The sequence below is a fragment of the Pinus tabuliformis genome, chromosome 1_1, assembly GCF_031772625.1.
Source record: "Pinus tabuliformis cultivar Carrire ecotype Pingquan chromosome 1_1, CPIR1, whole genome shotgun sequence".
In the NCBI taxonomy this organism is placed as follows: Eukaryota; Viridiplantae; Streptophyta; class Pinopsida; order Pinales; family Pinaceae; genus Pinus; species Pinus tabuliformis.
In genome coordinates, this window is record NC_142297.1 from 608,335,571 (window position 1) to 608,356,941 (window position 21,371).

Here is a 21,371-nt window from a genome sequence, read left to right on the forward strand (position 1 = left end):
AGTGGGTATATATAGTTCTTGCAAACAACTTTTGTCCAAAGACTCTTACTTCTAATTAATCTCCAACCCACCTCTACTGCCAAGGCTTGAGAAAAAAGAAAAATAATTTTTTAATACCCCATCCACCCCCCTTTTTGGAAAATGTGATTCTATCCCATCTGGCACATGAAAAATTTTGTCCTTATTTCGATCCATGCCATAGAAAGCCACAATAGAACCTATGTATAATATTCAAAACGCCCTTGGGGATCTAGGATAACGACATCTAGAACACTGATGTGGCGTTAAGGATCGATTTGATAAGAACCAATATACCTACATGAGACAACCACTTATGACTCCAAATTTTTATCCTTTTCTCAATTTTGGCTACTAGCCACATCCAGTCATCTTTTTTATAGTGGTTTGGTTTAAGCTAAAAATCAAGATACTTTATGCTTTCTTTAAAGGTTTGAATTGAAAATGGAATAGACTGTTGGAAAATCTTATCTCATCCTTGGAATACCTAACAGTTGTGAGAGTAAATTTTAGGTTATTTGACACCATACTAGTCGCCTTGCAAAATAAATCCAATGATTCTTTAAAAGAAATCGAGTCACCACGTGATCCATCGAGGAAGATAAGGACATCATCTATGAATAAAAGGTGTAAGAAATATCTCACTTGCCATAGGTGCACCCTTTAATATACCTCTTCTTTTCACATTATTGACCAACCTTCTCAGTCCCTCCATGATCAATAGGAAGAGGAGAGGGATAGAGGACAACCATGTTGAAGTCCCCTCTGAGCATGAAAAAATATGAAGAAACTCTATTGATCACAAATGCAAAGGATGCAAAGGTGATAAAACACATTATCCAATTGATAAATTGATGTGAAAACCCAGATGAGTAAGCATAATTATGATATAAAGCCAATTTTCCCTGTCGAAATCTTTTGAAAGATCGATTTTAAGGATCAAGACTTTCAATTTATTAGTCCTCAAGTTGTGTAACCCCTTTTGTGCAACAACAATAGATTTGTGAATCTCGTGGTACTTCAGGAAGGAAAATTTCTCCTTTGATATGTGATGGGACATAATTGGTTTGATTCTATTTGGGATGATTTTTGAAATGATATTTTATATAATGTTACAAAGTGAAATAGGCTTGTAGTCATCAAATTAATTCAGATTGTCAACTTTAGGGTTGAGTGCAATAAATGTGGAATTGAAGGCCCCATACATCTGCCTAGAGATCTGAGACTCCTCGATGATTTTTAACAAATTAGGTCTAAGTAATTCATAAAAACTAAAATAGAATTCAACGGGCCATCCGTGAGGCCCAAGACTTTTATCCTTCTTAAACCAATGTAATATTGCCTTCAATTCTCTAGATAATACCGATTGTGTTAAGTTCTCATTATCCTCCTCACTAACAAATCTAGAGAAAACTTGAGAAATACTCATAATCTCAGCTAGAGTGGCCTCCCTAGGAGTAGTGAAGAGAGATTGAAAATAATGAACACCAATCCTAGCCAAGTCCCTGAAATTAAAAGCCCTGACCACATATGCATCTTCGAGAGAACAAATGGTGTTAATGGCTTTCCTTCCCTTTGCATATTGTTCAATTTTTTTTGTATTATCATACCAAGCTTGTGGCCATATTTCCCTACTTTTAAGCTTCCAAGTATCTTCTTTTGCTTCCAATAATATCCTTTTAGCAATCTCTAATTGAATGAGGTGCAATTTTGATACATTTGATGCATAACCCCCACCACGAGGCTTCTCCAGTTGTTCCAATTCAACTTCAATATTTTTCAGAGCTTCCTCGTCTCTCAACCTTTTTCTTTTTAACCACTCCAAAGTCTTCCTTTTAATCTTATTAAGATTTCATTAAACTTTTATGTAATCGACCATTCCTACCTACATTCACAATGGTGCCAATTCTTTAGAACCAAAGTTCTGAATGCATCCTCCTTTAACCAAGTCGTGTTGAATTTAAAGGGAGCCTTAAGTTTTTTTTATATGACCGATCAATTCCATGTATTTAGGATGATGATCTAATAGACCCCCCGATATTTCCCATTGTTTGGAAAGGGAGAATTTTTCCAAGAGGGATTCCTGAATCAAGAATCGGACAAATCTTCTCACAATCATAGCTTTCCCCACCCATTGATTTCTCTAGGTAGGCATGATCCTAGCCATGTCAATGTCAATTAGATTGTGGGTGACAAGTAAATGAGAAAAGTAATCTGAGAGTAATTCCATATGAGCATGATCCCTCTAGCATTAAACCCTTCCCATGGAGACTTTTAAATCATTCCAAAAGTTCGCTCTATAGTGGCATGGACCATAATTATTGACTATCCAGAAATGAAATCCAAATTCTTCAGAAAAAATACTTATTGCAAAAATACTATGATATCCCCAAATGTTCATTAATTTCACAGTTCTACAGTTTATACCTATAGCCACACCCCCCAAATGTCCCCTCACATCAATTACAAAAAATGACCAACTCTTATATAATCCTTCCAAAATATGCTCGACATCAATGCGAAAAACCAAAGTTTCTTGTAGGAAGATAATATCGAGTTTGTCTGACATGATCACATGCTTCTGAGATAGTTTCTTGGAGGGGCTAGCTAAACCTCGATAGTTGAAAGAGAGTCACTTCATGATTGATCAAAGAAAGGGTTGTTCCTTGCTCTAAGTACCCCTTCCAACAATAATTGCCTCCCTACTACCATATCTTGGAAGGCCCTGCTAATGGCTTTGGAGATATGGGATTGATGCCCATGATGGATTTTGGGAATCCTGGATGGGGAAAGGGGGCCTAATCCTTTCCGAGGGCTGGATAGGTTTACAGATCCACTAGAGGATTTGGAAAAAGTTCTAATATTATATCTATGACCCTTGTCCAACTCTGAGGTATCATCAATTAATGCATATATGGATGGAATGGGTGTCAGGAAACATATAGGTACGAAGTTTACCAGGCAGGACAATACCCCAAACTTTTGTGATGAAACAAAAACCCCAAAAACAGAAGAAGCAATATACATGGGCATACAAGCAGACAAAATAGATAAACTCATACAAGTATGAGGCGAAGCGGAGGAAGGAATACCCATATGAGTAGAGAGTGTAGGATATCCCAACCACAGACCCTCCTCAGACAGGTGCTCCCGAAGCTCAGGTTGCCTCGAACTCATGCCTCTAGTAAGTTTGTCCCTTCCAAACTAAACTGAACTTTGCTATGAGATTTTCCTGGGGAAATATTCTCCACAGACATTGAACCCCCATATGTTTTATTTCCTTCCTTATCCCCACCATCACCCTTGTCTTCTTTATGGATCAATGGGAATTATTTATACACATGTCCAACCTCATGACAATGACGACATCTAAAGGGTACACCTTTGTGATCCAAGATTTGGCTACGAACATAACCCTTGTAATGCAGAACCAGGTTGGCTACCAAACCCTCCCTCGTATCGAGATAGACCACCACCCTTGTAAATTACATTATTCCTATTTCCAAATAAGATTTTTCATGATCCAAATATCTCCCAAGGTCTTCCCCTATATGGAAAAAAACATCCTTTGACCATAATTGAAGGGGAAGTCCCAGTAATCTAACCCATATCAGGCCTGCCCCCAGTTTCTCTTTCATTGGATCAAACAGGGGAGTCCAAAGCTTCAGTAATACTTGAGCCATTTCAACATTTCAGTAGCACGAGAGGACCCAACACACATTCTCCTGTTTGTTGAACCTTAAAGCGAACCGCCATTTAAACATAGTGCATACCGATGGAAGAACGTCCAAGGCATGTCCCCATATCTCCTGAGTCCATTTCATTAGGTGAGAGGAGGAATAGTTCCTACCTTAAATCTTTCCAACCAAGACCCTATCAACAAGATCAATAATATCATCAAATCTAATACCATCACCTACAACTAGGGTTTGATCTCTTTCCTTAACCTTAGGACAATTCATCTTCTTAGCTTTCTTCTTGGAGCCTACCTCTTTAGCCTATCCAAAAGGTGTATCTCCAACGAGGGTTTGCCCATTGGACATACCTCTAAGGCTCTATACCTTATTGTTTGGGATTAGGTAAGTTGTTGTCAAACCTTACTCCATCAATCAAGCGTGAAAACTAGGGAACCCCTTCTTCCACCAGCCAGACCTCTATACCTTATTTTTTGTGATTAGGTAAGTGTTTTCAAACCCTACTCCATTAGTCGAGCATGAAAACTAGGGGACCCCTTCTCCTCCCTTGGGGATTGAAGATTCTTGCAGATTCCCCACATCCTTCAGCTGATTCAATTTACCAGTGAGATCATTCTCGACTCCTACCGACACTGCCAAAAATTGCTTCTCTTGACATGGGGGTCCTTACTCATTTGACCAAGTTGTGTAATTCTGCCATCAAGAGGTCTCCACTCAATGATAAGGATTGTTAGGGTTAATACAATTCACAACGAAATTTAAAGATTCTAATTAAAGAGATGACAAAGTGATCCAAAGATTCTGTCCATCCCTCCTCTATGTTCTTAGAGAGCACCACCCCAACCTAATGGATGTGCTCAAATTCGACCATTTTAATATACTAATTAGGAGAAAAAGGGAGCCCTTGCACGATATTTAATAAAGATGTACAAATTCCTAGATGGGGTGAACCATGTGTCACATCCATCTTCATCCCAAGTGCTAATGTGGAGGGTTCACCCAAATGGAAGCATTCTCAATGGGATCTTTGGAATAATCCACCAGTTCCTCACCAATTCCTCCTCCATACCGAATTTCCACCCTATCACATTTGAAAAAAATCGATAATTAAACTGACTGTGTCTACTCTCTGCTGCAAGACAAAGCACCTAACAGTGCCTATGATCACTGAAACCCTAGCTTCACACTGGTATGGAAAATAGAAACCTTTCTCGTAGTCCTAAAGTGTATGCAGCGAACTGGGAAAAGCAAGTGATGCCGCCCAAACAGATCACACAGTTATCTCCCATGAAGAAAACCCCATCCAACCTCTTGCAAAGGCTTCAGACGCAACGTCCCTAACCGCAAAGCCATCTCCAAACCCCACTTTTATTAACAAATGTTCTTAATATAATATTATAATAATTTATTCAATTATATAAATAAAATATTAGTATATTAATATTTTTGAAATATTACAATTATATGAAGGTGTCTAATTATTAAATGTTTTTTTTTTAAGAATTTAGCAATATAATTTAGGAAAATTTGTGATTTTAGTTATTTAAATGTATTTTTAAATTTATAAATAAATTTTGTATTTTGAAAAACCTTTACCACACTCAGTTTCTATAAATTACATGACTTGTTTCCATAGATTACATGAGTCATATTTATGATTTAAAAATAAATTATGCCTAACAAAATTAACCCAAAATAAAAATCCCATAAAGAGAAAACACTTATAATAATTACACTATGTTTATATAAATAAAATATTAATATGTTATAATAATTAAACGGTTTATATAAATAAAATATTAATATGTTATTTTTTCAATTAATTATAATTATAATTATATATATATATATATATAATTTGGTTAGAATTATAATATTTTTTTATTTTAGATTTTAGTGATTTATACTAATTTTGATAATGTTTTTCTAATTAATGATATTATAAAATATTTAATATTTGTTTTAAATCAATTTTTATATTATATATATCTATCTATATATATATATATATATATATAATAAAAAATTATTATAAGTTAGAAGAAAATTAAATTTTTTTATTTATCAAATTGAAAATAATTTAATTCATTTATTTATTATATATAGTCAAAATTAATCAAAATATATCTATGGGTCATGGATAGATGGTGATGTCACTGATTCAATTCCCACCAAGTTTACAAAAATTAATGAAATTATTATTATTATTAATTATTATTGTGAGACCTAGTCAAATATTTACATAATAGGACATGTCATTAGTCTAGAATTTGAAATTACATAATAGCACAAGACAACATCTTTATTATATTTTTATTTGTATAATTTGAGCCATCAAAATCACCTAGGATGGCATAAGCCCTTAGAATGACTAGATTTTTTTCCATGGAACAAGTGACCTTTACACCACATAGTGCCTTATGAGAACACCTTGTCACCATGGCTAATTTTGATTCAAAATTATTAACATAAAAATAAATAAAATCTAATAATAAATATAAAAAAATCACATAAAAAATTATGTATTAAATATTATGGACAATTTGGGCATGAAAATTCAAATTTAATATTATCCAATTGTTTTATGTTTTGGTTATTTTTTGGGTGGATTTATTAATCAATTTTATTGAAATTTTGGGAGGGATCTATTGGAATTGTAAGTTTCAGTTGTGTAATATGAATAAGCCAAATACTTAAAGATTTTTTCAAAATATTAACTCTATTCATACATTTAAAAATACACTTCAAATCACTAAAAATTATAATCTCACCCATAATTGTATAGTCAAATTTTCATTGAAAAAGGAAAATGTAAAATAGATAAATTAAACCGTAAAATATATTGATACTACACTCTTATAAGAAATTTTTTAAACAAGGTTGATATCTAGTTCGCATCTATATCATGTATACTTTCCATAGCATAGTTTAACTAATAGATGTTTCGGTCATTTTCCAAGTTTTTTTTCTCATCAATTTTACAACTAAAATTTAAGTAGAAAATTAAAATTTTTATAATCAGTCAATTGTAAATCTTAATGTCTTAGAAAATTTTCAAGACATTAAGTTCATATATTCATTCAAAATATATTTTACATTAAATCCATATATTTATTCAAAAATATATTTTAAACCATAAAAAATAGTCTAAAATTGTATAATTTATTCCAACCAAAAAAAATACCAAAAACTTAGCTCTATGTCTAAAATTGTATAATTTATTCCAACCAAAAAAAATACCAAAAACTTAGCTCTATTTGCTGGACTGGCTCTGTACTCCTTTTTTCTGTTTTGGATATGGTCTGTACTCCGTTTTTTCTGTTTCTGATATGGTATTTTATGGAGACATGGTATTTCTGGTCTTGACAACAAATATTTGGTCAGTACACGGGATAATGATATTGGTAAACAATATACTGTTTCAAATGATGCATCAATTGGAACTCAATGTACTGATTTTACTGTCTAAATAAAACCAGCGTTTTTTCTTATCTGAAAACAAATTAAACTGAGCATTTTCATATTTATGTAAATCTATTACAAGTTTTGGAAACTACACCTAGATTTTTTTACCAGTACTTTCTTTTCTTTCTTAGAAGTCTAAGGAAACCGTTAGGAGCACAAAGAAGAAGAAAGAGGCAGATGACAAAGACTAACAAAGTACAGTACTCAACTCGCGCTAAACTCACATCAATTTCAATTCCAAACGTATATGGAAAACGATCGATCTATTCCCTGCACGGACTCACAAGCAAAACAGTGACAAGCGTACGCTAAAAACCAGCGCTGGATGATTGTACAATAATATATAACTATCGATTCGAAGATGCAAAACACCGCCTCCGTATTTGCAAAAAAATATATCCATGCAGCACCAAATATTCCTTCCGTATGCACAAAAAGATAAGATGACATATCCGAAGTTGTATATAATCATGTAAAATCAAGATTTGACTCACACACTAATTCATTCTATCTCTCAATGGATTCCAATTCTCCCTTCTCCCAGCTGGATCTTGACGCTACTCTCTTGTGCATTGGAACGTACTCCTGCACAAATATTTATCAACAAATTGAAGATTTTCATAATTAGAATGTAGGTTGTTTTGATGGGTGGGGTGTCCACTTGAAACATCGAAATGTACGTTGTTTTGATGGGTAAAGTGTCCACTTGAAACATCTATTATTTCATTCAAAATATACAGGATCACCCACTTCAAACATTTATCATTTCATTTAAAATATACCATTTCTCAGCAAATTGACAACCAGCAACAAATTGCCAACAAGCAAAAACTGTAACTGTTGGTATAAAATCTGTCCTTGAAAATGACACACCTGTGTATAAACTAATGGCTTACCTCTAGCTTTCGTACCAGTTCTTGAACATTGGGAGCCGACACAATGATATGACGGGCAGCTGGTGCGATGAATCCGGCGTCCACGGCCTGATCGATGAAAGTTAACAGCGAGTCGTAGTACCCTTCCACATTCAATAAGCCAACCTGAACGTGTTGCGAAAAAAGAAAAACATTGAAGGTCATGATGTTTTCACATAACAAAGGTTTCTGACCAATAACAAAGGTTTCTAACCATAGTCCAATTTTTCTATGAAATATCATATTTTATTTGAAAAGGATCTAAAGAGTTGTCGAAAAATAAATAGCTCTTTGAACCCTATCTCAAACTAACTCGGAATCTTTCTCCTGTGGAAGTTCATACTTTGTTCGAAAAAATTCTAAATAGTTATCCAAAAAAAATAAATAGTTCTGTGAACCCTATCTCAAACTAAGTGCGTGAAATAAATGACAGGTTGGGAATGTTAATTTACTGGTTTGTCGTGGATGCCGAGCTGAGCCCATGTGATGACCTCCAACAGCTCTTCCAGAGTCCCATATCCTCCTGTCAAACAATTAACGATTATTTTTGCTGGGAAGTTATATATATATAGGTGAATTCTCAGGAATACTGGGATTAATAAGTATTATAAATATGAAGTTGTTATAATTCGCTGAGAGGTTTATTTCATAGCTTAGTATGATGTGTATTGTTGTCCATCCGTCATCAAAATTGAATTGAAATATTATTCATGTTCTCAATTTTTTTAATCTAAAAAAATTAAATAATTATACAAAATATTTAAATAATGTTGACCCATAAAACAAAAATGTACATCCTTAGAAATTGAATCTCTCTGGGCACATGTTAGATCTGTATTTAGGATGAATGTATGCTAGTCATATTTATCAAGATTTAGTTCAGTCCATTATCTACCCAATCTTAAAATTTGGGTAGCAAAAATAACTGTAATTCCACCTAACCACTCTAGATAACCCCATTTAACTACCATCCATTTATCTATTATCAAGAATCTAATAATTTTTATAACCCCATTTGACTGCCATCCATTATTTATTATCAAGAGCCTTATCATTTTTATAACCGCATTTGACTAGCATCCATTATCTATTATCAAGAGTCTTAATTTTTTTTTTATTTTTATTTTTCATGTTTTATGTTTTTCTGCTTTTTTAACTGAAGTTCAAATTTAAAAATTTATAGTTATTTTATGTTTTTTATTTTTAACTGCAATTCAGTAATAGAAATCTATAGTTCTTTTATAGTTTTTGTCTTTTTTAACTACAATTCAGTAACAGAATTTTAAAAATTCAGTAATAGAATTTTTAGCATAGTTAGTGGTTTTATTCTTATTTAGAATGTGTTTTTAAATTCCTTCTAAAAACAATTGGAATGCTGAGATTATTCCTATTTAGAATGTGTTTTTAAATGTTTTCTAAAACCATTTGAAATATAAATACTATGCAGATTTCATAATCCAATATATGTATTATTCTTACTTAGAATATGCTTTTAAAAGTTAAAAAAAAAAAGCATAAATCTCAATATGTATTTCTAAAAAATCTCTATTAAATTTAAAGCAAAATTGACCCCAAAATTAATCCAGAAAATAAATAAATAAAATTAACCAATAACTTATATTTTCAAGATTCAAACAATGAACAACCATGGACGCTAATTGAGTAGGTTTAATTTAATAAGAATTGCAAAAATATATAAGATAATTTAAAATAATAATACAATTTCAAATAATTATTCTTTTCTTTTTTATTTTATAATTTATTAATATTAAAACTATCAATTAATTATTATTTTAATATTAGTAAAATAATTATAAAAATAAAAATATCAATTAATTATATTTTTAATTATTAATAAAATAATTATTAAAAAAAATATTTGAAACAACAATTTTATTTAATTATATTTTTAATTATTAATAAAATAATTATAAAAATAAAAATAAAATTATTTGAAGTAATAGTTTTATCTAATGAATATTTTGAGTCCAAAGAAAAATAAAATATATAAAAAATAATTTCAAATATTAAGATAAATAAATAATTCTTCCTTATTTTATAACTTCCCAGTGATGAAAGTGAAAGTTAAAGTTAAAGGTACCAATTAATTATTATTTAAATATTAATAAAATAATTATTTAAAATTATAATATTATGTACTTTTAATTCATCCATATTAAAGCTACTCATTGTTTTAAATACTAATAAAACAATTATTTCAAATTATATCACTATTGTCTCAATCTTTAATTAAATATATTTCATTTAACTAAAAATAATATATTTATTTAATTTTATAATATTATTTGCTTTTTAATTAAATAATTTTTTAATAAATGGAATAGAATTTTAAATTTATCAATTAGTTATTATTTTAAATATTAATAATACATATATTGAAAATTATAATACCATTTGCTCAATTTTTAATGAGATGAATTTAATCTAAATCCAAAGAAAAATAACAAGCCTATAGTTTTATAGACTTTATCAGTCAAATAACTACCTAAAAAGTTCCCCTATAAAACAGTATTAAATTTTATATTTATAATAATAAAATATATAATTCTCATATAAAAATCAAACATGCTTATTAATAAAGATGGTGCAGATCAATATTAAATTTAATAAAGATTGTGAAGATCGATATTAAATTTAATAGATACCGGGATATATACACTGTGAAACTTTATACACATTAAATTGAACAGATGTTTGGAATATATACATGGTTAAAGTTTATGTATATATATAATTGCATGGAGAATCATGCAAACAGGGTTAGAAGAGAACTTTGCAACATTAAATTCTACACCTATTGATATTGAAACATTAAATTAATAGATACTGAGATATATACAGTTAGATTTAAAATCTCGAAGCATATATCCTGTGATATTATATTCAATCATGCCCCGTTCAGTGCATAGTGCTTTCCATGCAGCATAGAAATGGGAATGGTCCCCTACTTTGTGCATAATGCTTACCAGTGTACATGGACTTAACCAGTGTACCCAACCACATCCCAACGTACCAACCTTGAGGTTGTAAATTATGAGAAGCTTTTAGATAGAGTGTATTTTAAATTGAGGTTTTTGTTATTAGAATTGATCAACCTTGAGGTTCCAAATTATGATAAGCTTTTACCAAAGCAAGAATGAGAAGATACAGTGAACCCAAACCACAGAATAAGAGAACAGACCAACCCTGAGGTTCTAAATAATGGAGGCTTCTACAGAAGTAAGAATGAGAAGAGACCAACCTGGCAAGGCAATAAAAGCATCCGATTGACGCACCATCTCTGCTTTTCTTTGATGCATGTCAGCTACAGCTTTCACTTCCCCTATTTTTTCACCTGTAATCTGCATATTAACTCTCAGTTTAATATATATATATATGATATCAATAACTTTTTTGATCTATCTCTTCTGGATCAAACATTTTATGATTCACACTTGCTAGTTCAAAACCTCAACACAAATAATTTGATGTAATGGATTTGGAAGAGACTGATCCAAAGCTTTTCAAGTCACAGAACCATAAAACTCAAGAAACCTTTCTCATCTTAAAAATGAAAATGAAATGTGACAACCACCTGTGGAGACATGAGGATCTGGGGAATAACCCTGCCATTGAGAATACATTTTCAGAACATCGTCAATATTCTAAATAGTATTTTGGTATGCTTTTCGTAAGAACAATTATTCAAAATGCCACCATAAAAACCTTGCAGCAATGTTGTAAACAAACTCGGGGAGTTCGAAATTTATAAATATAACTTACCCTAATACGTGGCCACCGCCATTATAGACTGCTTGTGATACCAAACCCATCAATCCCAAGCTTCCTCCACCATAAACAAGATCTATGTTCCTGGAAACCTGAAATAGTTTCAGAATCGATGGCCAAGAGGTCAGTCATTAATTTGGCAAAAAAATAATATAGAAGCAAGGGAGGAACCAGACCGAAACAAAATAGTGTAAATGAAGAAAACATTCAGGCTTTTCAATAGCAAGAGGAATTATGTACTTAAAAATTTATTTCAAAGGAAAATAAGTCTGAATAATCAGAAATATACAACTCTAAACTCTTACCACTTTTAAGTGAAAATAGAGGACTAAGGGGAAGAGATAGATGATGTTAAAAAGAATAATACTATGGATTACCTGAGTAAGACTTCTTGGATCCAGATAAGCAGCTGCACTCTTCACTAATTAGACTTGGTAGTAAATAGCTCTAACCCACCCACATGGAAACCTTATAATACATAGAACCACTTAAACCCACCCACATGGAAACCTTATAATACATAGAACCACTTAATGGTACATAGAAGCACTTAATGGAAGGGAAGGGAAGAAAGTTTGACAGGTATTGTAACAAAATTCAGGATTTATAGAAGATGGGTGTTTTATTTTTTATTATTATTTAAGTTTTTATACTGGACAAAAAATATAAAAAAATCAGAGGTTATAGGTGTTGTATTAAAATTTAGGATTCATAAAATTGTGTATTTTATTTCATTATTATTTATTATTTAAATTATAAAAATTCAGAAGAAAGATGAATGAGTAATTGGAATAAATATTTTGTATTAAAAAATGTTTTCCACAATTTATAATGAAAAGATATGTAATTCTTTTAATGTTTAATATAAAATTGATATATATATATATATAACAAATCAAGCTTAATAGATCAAATATTTTAATATTTATTTTAATTAAAATAATTTTATATTAACATATTTAAAACAGAAAAATAAAATAATTATAACTAAAAATTATATATATAATATGTTCTTTTATAGTTTAAATTTATTTTAACTTTAAATTTATTATATATCTAAGATAATAAAAATTTTAATATATAAATTATTTGAAATCAAAAAAATTGCAAAAGGATTTATAAGTTTAGAGAATTGATACTTTTCTTCACTTATAATAAATTTAGAGGTAACATGAATCTCTACTCATCTATAAATCTACTCTTTAAAAAAAAGAGATTATTTTTTATATATTATAAATTAAAAGTTAAAATTAATATTTATTAATCAATGCTTCAATTGACCATTTCTTTGTTATGAAATGTGATAAAAACTATAAGATTAAAGGTTCAAATCCCTACCAGTCAAGTTAACCAAAAAAAATTCATTAATTTATAAATTAATCAATTATTATAAAAAAATCACTATAACTTTTAAATAAAATTTAAAAACTAACAGGATTTCCTTATTATAAAAAATTATATAAATTGTGAGAATTTAAGTTCAATTCCATATGAATATTTACTGGAAAAATTAAATTAAATTAATAACTGATCTGATAAACCAACATAATCACCTTAAAAACAACTAACCATTATAATAATAAAAATGCTAATATCCTCGGAACAATACCAATTCTCTAAAAGCAAAAAAATTCTATCACTCAATGCTTACATGGAAAAACAAAACATCATAATGCTATTGACTCCAAAAATTAAAAATCATAATGCTTTATTGACTATATTGGGTGAAAATATTCAAAGTATTGCTAAGAATGATCATAGAAATTGCTATTGACTATATAGGGTGAAAATATTCAAAGTACTGGTAAGAATGATAATAGAGATTCCTCTGATGCATGATTACCATACTATCCATGACCTATTTGTGGTAGGAAATGAAGATATATTGAGGAAACCAGAAACAGTCTGCTTATCCATGACCTATTTGTCGCACGAAATGAAGATCTTTTCAGTTGACCAGGAACCGTCTGCTTATCGATGATATTGTCTTATTCATGACCTATGTGTGGTATGCAGTGAAGAATGAAAGAATATCCACGATAATGTCTTATTCATGACCTGTGTGTGGTATGAAGTGAAGAAAGAAAGAAGATTGTAATGTTTATTGAATACACAATTTGTAATAAGCATTAAAAAAATACCCACTTACATAAATGTATCATTTCAATATAATTACATTCCAAAAAGTTAGTTCTTATTATAATGCAACTCTTTATATGTCTATAAACTGACTCTGCAAGCAATTTTGAGATGTACCATGTTCAAATTCTTTCCGAAAGATATCTGTTACAGTGGTAAGCAAAGATTTAGGTAGAAAAATATTATGCAATATGAATACTGTAACCCCATACTACATTAAAAAACTTGGACTTTTCTATATATACATAACTCTAATTTTATTTAACCTAATCAGCTGACAGAAATACAAAATGGCAGAGATTTCAAACCATAAAAACCTGGGGGCAACACACTGAGCTTCTGTGAAGTTTTCCCAATATCAACCTGGGCTACCATGGAACTATAAACAGAATGACAAATTGACTGTATAGATTCTTCATGCCTAACCTAAACACCAAATGGAGGAGTAAACTTCCAAGGCACGCATGGAATCTTACTGGGAATTGCTTGTTTAAACAATGATGCCTAACCAAAAACCAAATGGAGGAGTAAACTTTGAATGCACACAGGAATCTTACTGGCATATATATTACATGGCCAAACAATTGAAAACAGGAATAATAAAATGATATACTACCAGCTCCTTTCCCAGTTCAGTTGCAGCTTCCTGGTAGCTATTTCTCTTCCCTGGACTGCTGCCACAGTATACGCACACGGTATGAAATCTGGACATGGAGCTGGATTTGCTCCCTTCAGCTTTCAACTCTATCTCCATTGATTAGTTTCAGTCTATCGATACCCTAAAAGCCAAAAGATCTAAAGCTCTCCTTTGCAGGGGGAGGTGTTCTCTTTTCCCTTTCTGCTCCAACACGCCTCTGTCAATCCCAAGGTCCTTAACCCAACATGACATGACTCATTATATGTAAGGGCGCTTCACCACTTTTATATTGTTGCAAATCCCAACCCTCATGAACCCTCTATGCTGAAAAACGGTCCGGGAATCTTGAATAGAGCTGACCTAAAATCTAACACAAACCACCATGAAACACTGAATAACTGGCCATATTGAATGGATCAATTCATTCCTTGGATTTTTTTCCAAAAACAGAAACTAGTTGCTTTTTGAAAGGAAGGTGAGAAATCTCCAAATTTGGGATATGAATGTTTCATGCCATTTGCCTTACTGTTAGAAAAAGACTTGAAATAGAAACTCTTTTGAAAGGCATGCTCACATGGAATCTTTAAATTCCAACCTAGCTTTAGAATATGGATAATTTTAATTTATACCATGGAAACAATGGCAGCCCTGCGCATTGGCTTGGTGGCCAAATGGAATCATTACATTCAAAGTGGGGTTCAGAACGTGGTTAGTTATTGGAAGCATCGCAACTTAGAATATATGGCACAAAATTTATACACAGCGAAAGGGAAAATCCATAGGAATATATGATTAAATCATAACAAAATTATACAAAGCATATAGAGAATACCATATAAAAATGATGGACCTGATAGAGACTAAAACACATTAAATATTGGAGAACCAATGTTTCACAGTAATATTCAATCCCCTGCGAGATCAACAGATATGAACACATGCAGCCTTACCATATTTTAAGCTGAAATTAGATGATGCAAGAACAACATGCCATGTATACGGCACTCGAGGATGATATAGGACACCCAATTTTTTATATGATTTCTAAAACATATTATATTTATAACCAATAGTTTTACTAAGATCATGGATTATATTAAATTTTATAATAGTTATAAAAGGCGATTCTTAGTCCTAACAAACATTCTCAATTTGATGATAATTTGGCATAATTCTACAACCAACTGATACTATATCATTTTCATGGGGATATTAATGTGGATATTTTTCTATATATTTATGGTTATGTTTCTAGATTAAAGAATATGTTTGTAGATTAAAGTGTACCTTGGATGTTAAGGAAGTTTAAAAAAGAAAAAGTAAAGAATGATAATATTTATTTTTTTAATAATTGTAAGACATTCAAATAAATAAAATATGATATTAGAAAAAAAAGATGCCAGACTAGAAAAAGAGAGAGTATTCATACTCATTATCATAACTAATAAGATGAGTAACAAAAAAATACAATTGAAAAAGGGGTTATGATATAAGGATAAGATTATTCTTTGATTTCTAGATTGTTATAGATATTTTATTTGAACAACTCATCACAACAAATCTTACATGTTTTCACAATGTTTTATTATGCAATCTTTACTCAAGGTTAATATTTAATATTGCAAGTTACAAACTAACCGCTCAAAAGCTTGAAACATGTTGAAAATGAAATTTGAAAAAAAAAACCACTAATGAGTCACCATCCACATAATGAATACAAGATGTAACCGAAGAAAACCAATATGGATAAACCAAGTTGGAAGGAGAGGACCATGCCTCACACTTTTATTCTCAAATATGAAATGGAAATACACTAAAAGATGAACTCACTGTGGAACTGCCATAGACACTATGTCCTATATGATAGTTATGATATCTTCTTCTTCCTTTGTTTTACTAAAAATATCTCAATCTTTCACTCTTCTCAACTATGGAATAATAAACTGATACAATAAGAATGAAACCTCTTTCTTTTCTAGTAGCCTCGTATTTAATATATAGTGATAGACATATAGGGTTAAGCTTATGGCTAGAGTTGGGACACTATAGGGTCTTCTAGAAAAACATTGACAAACTCTACATGTGTGAGTAATGGGAATTTACTTGTCATCCACTAGATACCATTGTGGTGAAAAAAGTGGATCAGTTTAGAAGAAGTATAACTTCTTCATATGATCCCAAAAGGGGTCATTAAGGGCCCAAAATGAGCACCAAGAGTTTCAGAGTCGCAAATCACCAAAATAGGGCATCAATATTTTCAAAATCATAAATCACCAAAATAAGATTCGTCACTAAAATTAATCTCTAAGTTAACAACTCTAACTTTTTCACTCAAAAAGTATAAAAATAGATGACAAACTATACAATGATCCATTTTCAATCATTCTTTTTCTTAAAAATCTTTTCAATGAGATTTTATTCCCAACACTCAATGGAAAAAAGAAAAAAAAAAAGAAGAAATCATTTTATGAAAAGAAAACCAACCTATATATTTTTTTAAAATAAAGTTATCATTTTTTTAGACATTATATAGTTTGATTTTTCTAAATTTATTTCTTGTAAATAATTTTATAATTCAATTTAACTTTTTACCTTTACTCCATGTAGTATAAGTGTTAATGGTAGAAATCCTAATATTAGTGAAGAAAAAATTCTCAAAGATGAATAAATATTGTTATCAAATATACCATTATTAAGAGTATAGTTTACTTCACTTTTTTAATCTTGATTCAATTAAGATAAGATCATATCAATAAATTTAGTGAAAATGGTTTCAATGTAAAATTTCACAACAATTGTATTTTTTCCATAATAATAATATAATTTTTTATTTATTCATGATTTAAAAATTATCATAGTAATATATGTTGGAACCTAAAGTTATATTGGTTCATTGTCTCTAGAGTTTTTGGAAAAAGTTAGCTAAAGGGTCCACTAACATTAGATGATTAGTCAAATAGTCACTTTACAAGAAAATCAACTATGTCCACTCAACAATTTGATCATGTAACCAACTAGAAGACAATTGTTGACTAGTAGTATCAATGACTAAATGGTTGAATGAATAAACTAAATCATTAGGTTGACTTGAAAAGTGAATGAAACATCATAAATATAGCAAACAATATAGTGTAGATTTATTGAAAGCGGTTGTAATGGTTGAGCCTCATTATTGTACCAAATCCTCTTAAAATTCAAGGAGATTCATCAGATTTGGTACTTATAAATAAAGAAATATATGGAATGAATACATAACAATGAGAATTGTGATTATATGTTGAGATGATGTAATGTTGTTCAATATGCATTGTGATGTTTTGATCATAATTCATTGTGAATTAATGACATAATGGTGTCTCTAGACACTGCTTCTCATCTGGAAGAGTTATTTTCTCTTCTATTTAATCTCTTATTAGATTATGTTATATGTTCTCTATTTTTTGTTCCTACACATTAGAGCATGTCCCAACATGGTATACGAGATGATGATTTAAGACATAGCCCTATTATTCATAAATCATTATGTGTTAGAACTTTTCGTGATTGACTCTGGGCCAATTGATTTACTACAGGTGACACTTTTTTGATAAAGATTGGATCTATTAGAATTTTCTAAAGATGGAATCCAAGATTGATCCTATTGTTTTGAATGGGAAAAAATATGTTGTCTTGGCACTAGATATGGAAACCATTCTAAAGAGCAAAGGTCTCTTGTAGCGTACAAAAACCACAATTCTAAATCTAAAGGATGATCATATGAAGTTTACCATTGACCAAAAGAAGGATGGGGCTATTAGGATCATCATGGCCTATATTGCTTGAGAGGTTCATTTTCATACAAGTGGGATTGAATAGCCTCATGAAATTTGGAAGAAGCTAAGGTTATTTGAATAATTCGATGAAAGTCAGCTCTTGTTGTTAGAAAAGGGGTTGATCTCTCTTGATCACCATTCCTTTGAAAGAATTGAGGAATAACTAGCTCACATCAAAGAGACACAATTAAAATCGGTTGATTGTGGGAATAATTATCCAAATAAATATGGACAACTCGTAGCACTTATCACAATGAATTAGCCAACACTTTATGATGTGTTTTGTTCCTTGTTCCACATAAACTAGCGATCGCACAAGGATGATCGTAAGGATTATACATTTGATACCTTCTTTGACTTTTTTATCAAGGGCCAATAAAGGTTGCTTGATGAAGGAAATCTTGGTAATACACACCAATATCATCTACTCAAAGGTAAGAGCAAGCTAGCATAGAAGGAAATTCAAAATTAACAAGAGTATCTTGATCCCAAAACCTAGAAATGTGATGGGCTGGAATCAACCAAGAAGAATCATAAGAAGAAGATTTGTAACTATTGTGGGAAAGATAGACATGTGGAGAAAAATGATTTAAATAAGAGAGATGACTTGGAGTGAAAATTAAAATCACTCGAAACTCAATGATCGACTAATTGATCTGTCAACTCTTTACTTTCTCAATTGGAGCACAATTTTTCCAAGCTTGTACTTCACAGAATGAATGGTTCATTGATTCTAGTTGTATGACCATATGCAAAAAGACGCTTCTTTATTTTCCTCCCTAGATAAGGACACTATGAAAAATATTTACTTAGTAGATAAATTTTCTCTCAAAATTACTAGTCATGGTGATGCACCTTATTAAGATGGAAAAATCTTGAATGTCCATCATGTGCTTGGTTTGAGCACAAATATGTTGTCAGTTTTCACAATTGACACACATTGAATTTTTTTTTAAGTTTTGCCATATAGGTTCGTTGTTAAATATTTAAATAGAGACAAGTTAGTATTTTTCGAAGGTATCCTTGACTCGACTAATGGAGTCATGGAATATATAAATTTTGTGATCTATCTTAACCCAAGCTTGAACCAATTACTCTTATGGAATAGGAAATTGAAAAAAGTCAACTCTAGATTGAAAAAATTTGACATTTGAACTATAGGAGCATTGAAACTACATAAAATTAGAATATGGTTATTGGCCTACCAAATATATTTCCACCTAATGGAATCTATGAGGGATGTGTATCGCGAAATCATCATCAGGCACACTTTGACTTTGGGAAAATAAGGTGTGCATTGAAACCACTGTATATTGTTCATAGTTATCGTTTTTGCATAAAACCCTCATTAGCTAGTTCCAAGTATATTTTGACATTTATTGATGGTTCTTCAAGATATACTTCTTGAGAAATAAGATCCATCTCTTCGAAAGATTCAAGGAATTTTCGATCCTTTGGTGAAAGGAAATATGGTAACTCTATTAAATTCCTGAGATTAGATAATGTTGGAGAATACATGAATCGAACCTCTAAATATTACCTTACCTAGTTGGGTATCTCCTAGTAATAGTCATTTCCCCATTCTCCCTAGCAAAATGGTGTGGAAAAATGGAAGAAATACTACACCCTAGTTGAAATGGCTCTCTATATTCTGCAAGCAAAGGAGTTACTCACGAAGTTTTTGGTTGAAGCAGTTTACAAAGCCAACTAAAATTAAAATATTGCTCTGAATAGAGATATCCATTTTATGACTCCAATTGAGCATTTGTATCGTAGGAAACCCTATATTGTTCACCATGAAATTTTTCGATGAATCAATTAGGGCCATATTCTTGATGATTAGAAAAATAAATTGGATGCAAAAAGCCATGCTTGCATCGTGATGGGTCATTTTGACGATTCAAAATCATATAAACTAGTTGATCTTGTCAAGTAGAAAATCATAATCAAGAGAGATGTCATATTTCATGAAAAGAATTTTGGGATTAAATTGTTGAAATACTCTTCTCGAACGATAAAAAATTATGTTTAACATTTTTTTTCCAAGGAAATATCCAGGAAGATCCACTCAAAGGGATCACATCCCATCGTCTTATTAGTAGATCCTAACCCCAAGGGCATGGAGGAGAATCGACACTGTGACCTCCCATTAGCAAGGTGCTTAATGATCCATTTAACATTGTTGATGACTCTCAATCAATTTTAGTTTTATTTCATATTTGAACCACTTTGTCAATTTTTTTTCCTGAATCAACTACTATCTGGTCATCTCTAATTGAATCAATACTCTTTACTGCTAAAATTGTTGAATCTCGTGCTCATTCCTCAACACCATGTTCACCCCCTGGGCTACTAAAACTATTGAATCTTCTAAATAAGATGGCAATGATGCTTCTACTAGCAAAATGACTTGAACTAACAAGCAACATGTTAGTCTTTTGTTGATGGCTTATGTTCATGAATCTTGTGATCCAAAATCCTTTGTAGATGCATAAGGAAAACTTGAGTGGGAAGATGTTATGTAGGTTGAGGTTGATTCTCTTCTGAAGAATCACACATGGGATTTAGTTCCTCAAGCATAATTATAGATCATTTTAAGGGTCGACGAGTATATAAGATCAAATTCACTCCTAAAGGTGTTGTTAAGCATCATAAGTCTCATTTGGTTCCAAAATATTTCTTATAGAAAGAAGGAATCCAATACACTAAAGCCTTTACCCTCATTCCAAATATGAAATGTATTCAACTTGAGTCTTTCACTTGCTACATGTTTTGGATGGAAAATGCATAAAATGGATGTTAAAATTTCCTTACTTCAAGGATACATATCTAAATAAATATACATGGAGCACCACCTAGTTTTGTGAAAAGCTTTGATCTTGTTTATTAGTTGTAGAAGTCA

General features: G+C 31.0%; 1 protein-coding gene across 1 annotated transcript; it reads right to left on the bottom strand.

Annotated features, from left to right (window-relative positions):
- Nucleotides 1-7,264: 7,264 nt before the first annotated feature.
- On the bottom strand, nucleotides 7,265-15,153 carry LOC149214748 (cytokinin riboside 5'-monophosphate phosphoribohydrolase LOG1-like). Its single transcript, XM_089390957.1, has 7 exons — nucleotides 14,637-15,153; nucleotides 11,876-11,973; nucleotides 11,688-11,718; nucleotides 11,355-11,454; nucleotides 8,545-8,615; nucleotides 8,075-8,218; nucleotides 7,265-7,763 (listed from the first exon to the last, which is right to left on the bottom strand). Exons 1-7 carry the CDS (start codon nucleotides 14,772-14,774, stop codon nucleotides 7,686-7,688), a joined length of 660 nt encoding a protein of 219 aa, XP_089247083.1. The 5' UTR covers nucleotides 14,775-15,153; the 3' UTR covers nucleotides 7,265-7,685.
- Nucleotides 15,154-21,371: the final 6,218 nt, after the last annotated feature.

Excerpts from the sequence above, each read along its gene's own strand:
- LOC149214748 (XM_089390957.1), bottom strand. The coding sequence starts at position 14,774 with ATGGAGATAGAGTTGAAAGCTGAAGGGAGCAAATCCAGCTCCATGTCC. Across the intron at positions 11,974-14,636 it reads CTGAACTGGGAAAGGAGCTG|GTTTCCAGGAACATAGATCT; the intron begins GTAGTATATCAT and ends AAACTATTTCAG. Across the intron at positions 8,219-8,544 it reads TCGGCATCCACGACAAACCA|GTTGGCTTATTGAATGTGGA; the intron begins GTAAATTAACAT and ends CAACACGTTCAG.